The 7,255-nt window shown below is 40.8% G+C and overlaps 1 protein-coding gene across 1 annotated transcript in view; it reads left to right on the top strand.

Moving 5' to 3' along the window:
• Window positions 1-6,837, top strand: part of si:dkey-69o16.5 (Alpha-aspartyl dipeptidase-like) — a 12,967-nt gene extending 6,130 nt beyond the window's left edge. The window contains exons 4-8 of the mRNA XM_028590315.1: window positions 1,135-1,213; window positions 2,674-2,847; window positions 4,253-4,312; window positions 5,015-5,097; window positions 6,701-6,837. Coding sequence (XP_028446116.1) covers window positions 1,135-1,213; window positions 2,674-2,847; window positions 4,253-4,312; window positions 5,015-5,097; window positions 6,701-6,761 — 457 coding nt within the window. The 3' untranslated portion in view covers window positions 6,762-6,837. The remainder of the gene's footprint in view (window positions 1-1,134; window positions 1,214-2,673; window positions 2,848-4,252; window positions 4,313-5,014; window positions 5,098-6,700) is intronic.
• The last annotated feature ends 418 nt before the right edge of the window (window positions 6,838-7,255 follow it).

Raw genomic sequence — 7,255 nt, forward strand, 5'->3', positions numbered from 1 at the left:
AACTAATCGATTAGTCGGCACAGTTGAACGAGTGTTAGTCGATTAAGAATTTCTTTAATCGAGCACAGTCCTAAACATTATGCGTCTCCCCCCCCAATGTTGAAACTAAACTTACGCTTATGGCAACAGCAGAGCAAGGCAGCAGGGGTTGATGTTTAAAATCCCCACGTCCTCAAACTGCACAATTTTTAAACCTCCTCTTTTTTTTTTCTATCCTTTCTTCCCTCAGATTTCTGTCTTCCTTTCCTCCCTTCTGCACTTTCCTTCATCCCGTATTACTGTTGAGACAGAATACAATATTATACAAATTAAAAAAGGGAAAATAAGTTACAGCAGGGCTGTTAAAACCTGAGGAAAGGGTGTCCTGTTTCTCTAAAAACATGTCTCCTTGATTCCTCTCTCCTTGTGTCGGCAGTGGGATGGACTAGCATGCAAGGAAAGGACGCAAGTGAGGGTTGTGTGTGTGTGTGTTGTGTGTGTGTGTGTGTGGGTGTGTGTATGTGTGTGTGTGTTAGGGCTGCCACCTCTTAGTGGATTAGTCGACTAATCGGTCGTTTTGGTCTTAGTCGACTAAGAGTTCTTTAGTCGATTAGTCATTTTTTATGCTTATTCATGCTTAATTACTCATTTCCAAGAAACTTCTGAGCAAATGTATCTTAAACACAAGATTTAAAGTGGTGCTTTTTCAGGATTAATTGTGGAGAAACTCAGTTTTACAGATGGTTAATTAACTACATTTATATTGTGCTTTTCTAGTCTTAACCACCTCTCAAAGCGCACAGCTCTGTCAATTAAATCAACTAATCGATTAGTCGACAAAATCCTAGAAGTGTTAGTCGACTAAGGAGTTCTTTAGTCAAGGACAGCCCTAGTTGTGTGTGTGTGTGTATGTATTTGTGTGTGCATGTGTGTATATTTGTGTGTGTGTGTGTGTGTGTGTGTGAAAACATGGATGCTATTAAGGGAATTTCCCTTTTCTGTCCTTGTTTCCTATTATTCTTTCTTCATTCCTCCTCTTCCTGCCACCTTCTTTCCTTTCCTTTACCATTGTTCCCTTCCTCTCTTCCCTCATCCCCCTGTTTTCTCAGTTATTCTGTAGTTTACCTGCAGATGTGTTTTTTTTTTTTTTTTTTCAGGAGGAAACACTTTCCGGCTGCTGAAGAGTCTCTACGACAACAAGGTGGTGACAGAGATCCGGAGGAGAGTGCTCGAGGTGAATCGCACACACACACACACACACACACACACACACACACACACACACACACACACACACACACACACACACACACACACACACACACACACAGACAGACAGACAGACAGACAGACAGACAGACACACACACACACACACACACACACCATACCTGCAAACTCAAAAGCGCTGAAAAAGGTGACACATTTTATATGCCAGAGAATTTCTCCATAATTCATCTGCAGAAAAGCTGATGTAGCCAGGGGCTTTTCAAAGAAGCCAAGCCCTGCCCTTCAATAGCATTTATTGGCCAGGCATCCATGCTTACACAAGGTAACGTAACCCAATTTGTTCAGGTCCTATCCCCTGACCAATCGGCTATCCTAACCTTAACAACACTGCCGTAATCTTGATTGTGATTGGCCAATAAATCATAGATGTTTTATTGTGAAGAAGAACGCAGTAGGTTTTTGGAACTCCCGTTTATACACAACCCCCCTCCAACTCTTCGGGTTTACACGATTCGCGTGGATGACATTTTCCCATTCAAAACGGCGATTTTCGCTGAAAAGCGACTAGTTTGCAGGTATGCACACACACACACACACACACACACACACACACACACACAGAGACAGACAGACAGACAGACAGACACACACACAGTATTATATCTGACTACACCCTGACTTATAAACATGTTTTATGGGCCAATGATAAAAATCACACAGGTTCCTTCAGAATGACTTCAGCATTCATTTAAAAAGGTTTCCCTAATGGGGACCTCAGTTTTTGTCCCCACATCGCAAGAGGTCCCCACGACGTGATTGCGTAAACAAGTTAGTGTCCCCACAACGTGTTGAATAACAGAACTTACACACACACAGACACACAGACAGACAGACACACAGACACACACACACAAGCACACATACACACAGACAGACAGACAGACAGACAGACAGACAGATGCACACACATGCACACAAGCACACACAGAGACACACACGCAAGCACACATACAGACAGACAGACAGACAGACAGACAGACAGATGCACACACATGCACACAAGCACACACAGAGACACACACGCAAGCACACATACACACACACAGACAGACAGACAGACAGACACACAGACACACACACACAAGCACACATACACACAGACAGACAGACAGACACACACACAGAGACACACACACACACCATACCTGCAAACTCAGAAGCGCTGAAAAAGGTGACACATTTTATATCAGACACACACAGTATTATATCTGTATCTGCGTATACGAAATACAGACGTTTGTTGTTGTTTTTACTTATTTTTTAATTATCACGTTTTGAAACAGTGTCACTGTTCGAGTTCGTCCACCAGAGAGCAAACGTCTGTTGTCAACTGTTAAAGAACCAATTAAAGGGACATTCCTTTAACCAGTTATTCCCCCCCACCCTCCCTCCCTCTCCTCTGCAGGATGGAGTCCCCTACATGGGCTCCAGTGCCGGCACCAACGTGGCCACCTTCAGCATCAACACCACCAACGATATGCCCATTGTCTACCCTCCGTCCTTCTCCGCCATCGGCCTCGTCCCCTTCAACATTAACCCCCACTACCTGGACACTGACCCCAACAGCCGCCACATGGGGGTGAGTCAGAAGAAACAACCATTTTCTAACTCTTTCAAACATTACTACACATTTTAACTAGCGCTGGAAGAAGTTAAGGAGAAAACACAAGACTTTCACCCAGGAAACAGGTGTTCATGTCCTGGAAGAAGTTAAGGAGAAAACACAAGACTTTCACCCAGGAAACAGGTGTTCATGTCCTGGAAGAAGTTAAGGAGAAAACACAAGACTTCCTCTGGCAGAAAGGGAACAACGTTAGACTATTTTAAAACTGTACAGCTGCTGATGTCAAGGTTCAAACATGTCAGATCCCAGGTTCATCATCACATACTCAGCTTTTATTCAACCTGAGGGGATGAAAGGATGATAACTGATAAACTTTTGGACTCGACCCATCAGTGGCGGCTAAATCATCATCAATCAGGGTTTTACTGCCTCCTTATCTACACGGAAAAGTTTTTTCCCAAATTAGTATTAAAGTCTGCAGCGGCTCAGTGAGAAAACACCAACACAACAAAAGTAGAAAATACTCCAGTACAAGTAAAAGTCTTGCATTCAGAATCATCCTATGCAAGTAAAAGTATTATCAGTAAAATATACTTCAAGCAGTAAAAGTAAGGACTCAACTGTGTCCACTTTCATCTGGTGTTACAAGTGACTCTGATTTTGTCTTCTGACTCGAAAAGACATTACATTCAGTTAGGTTTTTGGGGCAATTTGGTTGAAATAAACCCATATTTGTTATATAGAAACTTTTGAAAACAGGTCAAATTTGACCGGAGGACAACATGAGGGTTAACAGGACTAACATAACAGTCATTGACAAACTACAGCAGTCGTCAACACAAAATATAATGCAACTATCAACTATAGCAGTGAAGTAGAGTGACCTTAAAACAACTTTATCTATTTAGCTGATAAAAAGTGATTTGGCCCGATTAGCAACAGCAGTTGCAACACACTCATGGAGGTGATTAAGTCACTTTAAAACCCTTAACGCCCTTTTGCCCCCACTTGCGTCAAAAACACACCCAGAGTCATAACTCAGTCAAATATGAACACACAGACATGAAAAACAAATTTGCAGATTCAGTGTGACTTACATGTTCAGGGGAAATAATTATCTTTGTTATATACGGTGAATAAACATCCATAAATCTGCCTAGAAATAATTACAAAAAATACACTCCCTATAACTGCAGAACTTGCCTGAGAATCTACATGTTTTAACTTTTTCGTGCGTATGAAGTAATCCAGTGAGAGTTGGCTGTACATCCATGTTTAAACTGCAATCAGGAGCTGATAACAGATGATTCGGCATACTTCTGATGGACACAGTTTGATTGAATGTGAATAAATCTAGGCTAGAACAACAGGGCCTGGTTGGTAACCTTATATTTCATTTGACTTTGTTATTGTTGTGCAGGAGACCAGAGAGCAGAGGATCACTCAGTACCATGAAGAAGCTGACACGCCAAGTGTCCTGGTGAGACTACAAACTCCAAACTATTTCCATGTTTACCTTTTGTTTGTCTCGATAGTCACTGTAATGTACTGTACATGTCTCTGTAGACATGTACAGTAACACTAATCCCAACAACTGTCATGTCATACTTTCAGTTCCTCTTCTTAAATGCTCGCTTCCAGTCTGCCATTATTTAAGATCACTGATAAAGGATGAGTGGGAATGTTGAAAAGCTAGCAAGATTTGAAAGATGCATCTCCTCGGGGGCTCCGTCTAACCCCTCAATCTGCATCTGCAGCCTTTGTAGTCGCTGCTTTTTCAGACTTTCTTTTCTTTGCCTTTTTAGCAGGGCACAAGTAACTGCAGCAGTGGCAACTTTTGTACATAATTTCCTCCCTTTACAGGTACGCTTTTATTGTGAAAAATTGGCTGGAAGTGTTGACTTCATTTAAGAAAACAATATCTGATGGCAAACTGCTGTTGTTATCTTTGCAAACTGTGAACAGTCGATTGGAAATTATTTGTCAACATAATTCATGTAATCAATGATCTTTGGGTTGATAATGATTGTTGTAATGATGGCAATAGAGCTGTGGACATTTACCAAACCAGCAATTATAGCACAATGTTTTCAATGTTTGATTGGCTTTATTTATTTGAGATGGCCACAGACAAATACCGGCTTTTTATCAGATAATTTACGGTCATTTTGTGCCTCTTCAGGGTCTGAGGGAGGGATCCCTGCTGCTGGTGGAGGGAAACAAAGCCACACTACTGGGAACCACCAAGGCCAGACTCTTCTCCAGGTAACGTTAACACGTCTCTTTCACACATCATGCACTGCACATTGCCCAGAGGGGCTTTATGCACATTACCCAGAGGAGCTTTATGCACATTACCCAGAGCTTTATGCACATTACCCAGAGCTTTATGCACATTACCCAGAGCTTTATGCACATTACCCAGAGGAGCTTTATGCACATTACCCAGAGGAGCGTTATGCACATTACCCAGAGGAGCTTTATGCACATTACCCAGAGGAGCTTTATGCACATTACCCAGAGGAGCTTTATGTGAGAACCAGGCCCCCAGGAAGTGCGCCGGGCAAATTGAAGCAAATTGCACATAAGCTGCATCTCATGGCCCTTATTTGTAAATGTAAATGGACTGTATTTATATAGCGCTTTTGTAGTCTGAATGACTACTCAAAGCGCTTTTACATAGTACAGGAACCATTCACCATTCACACACATTCATACACTGTGGCCGAGGCTGCCATACAAGGTGCTTACTGTTACCTCAGTAAAAGTCTGTAAGTATCATTAGGAAAATGTAGTTAAAGTTATCATTAAAATTAAGAACTCTCTTCACATTTTAGAGAGTGTAAAGGATTCAAACAGTTGTGTGTTTAATGGTCGACACACACACACACACACACACACACACACACACACACACACACACAGTTGTGTGTTTAATTGTCTAATCATGTCAGCTGGGTTTGTAGGCTGTTTTATTGTTGGCTAGTTTACTTTAGAATAAAACATCAGATGTTATAAACTACATGTGTTCTGTGTGCAGGAATCTTATTGTGTAAAGTAACTAGTAACTAAAGCTGTAACAGATGGATGTAGTGGAGTAACTAAAGTAACTAGTAACTAAAGCTGTAACAGATGAATGTAGCGGAGTAACTAAAGTAACTAGTAACTAAAGCTGTAACAGATGAATGTAGCGGAGTAACTAAAGTAACTAGTAACTAAAGCTGTAACAGATGAATGTAAAGCTGTAACAGATGAATGTAGTGGAGTAACTAAAGTAACTAGTAACTAAAGCTGTAACAGATGAATGTAGTGGAGTAACTAAAGTAACTAGTAACTAAAGCTGTAACAGATGAATGTTGCAGAGTAACTAAAGTAACTAGTAACTAAAGCTGTAACAGATGAATGTAGTGGAGTAACTAAAGTAACTAGTAACTAAAGCTGTAACAGATGAATGTTGCAGAGTAACTAAAGTAACTAGTAACTAAAGCTGTAACAGATTAATGTAAAGCTGTAACAGATGAATGTAGTGGAGTAACTAAAGTAACTAGTAACTAAAGCTGGAACAGATGAATGTAGTGGAGTAACTAAAGTAACTAGTAACTAAAGCTGTAACAGATGAATGTAGCGGAGTAACTAAAGTAACTAGTAACTAAAGCTGGAACAGATGAATGTAGCGGAGTAACTAAAGTAACTAGTAACTAAAGCTGGAACAGATGAATGTAGTGGAGTAGAAGTAGAAAGTGGCATGAGAAGAAAAGACTCAAGTAAAGTACAAGCACCTCAACATTTGGACTTGAGTAAATGGTACAGTTAGGCTCCACCCCTGAAAACCAGTAACAATAATCATGATGTGTTTTGTGTGTTTTAGGGGAAAGCCCACAGTGGAGTACGACCCCGGTAGTGACCTCAGCTTCCTGCTGACACATTGACCAATCAGAAGAAAGCAGGACGTGAAGCTCTCACCATGTCACAATGTCAAAACTGAATAAACATTTTAATGAGAAATCTGTTGGGTTTCAGTGATGATGTTTTCTGACTTTAGTTAAGTACAAACTTGAGGTACTTGTTCTTTTCCTTGAGTGTTTCCATGTTCTGCTCCTTTCTACTTCTACTCCACTACATCTCAGAGGTAAATATTGTACTTTTTACTGCACTACATATATCTGACAGCTTTAGTTTCTTGTTACTTTGCAGACGAAGGTTTTACGTACAACACAAGATACCAGAGCATCATGTTTTATATGTAAAATATATCAAACAGTACATAGAACCAGTCGAACCATGTCATGTGTTCAGCAGGGCCACATATCTTTGTTGGCGTGTTTGTGTCACGGAATTGTCAAGGGATAGACAAGACAAGGCTTGCACCCAAATGCAGTTAAGAAGGTTATTGAACAACAACTTAAAAACAAGAGTGTCCAGA

This window comes from Perca flavescens, chromosome 11, assembly GCF_004354835.1.
Source record: "Perca flavescens isolate YP-PL-M2 chromosome 11, PFLA_1.0, whole genome shotgun sequence".
In the NCBI taxonomy this organism is placed as follows: Eukaryota; Metazoa; Chordata; class Actinopteri; order Perciformes; family Percidae; genus Perca; species Perca flavescens.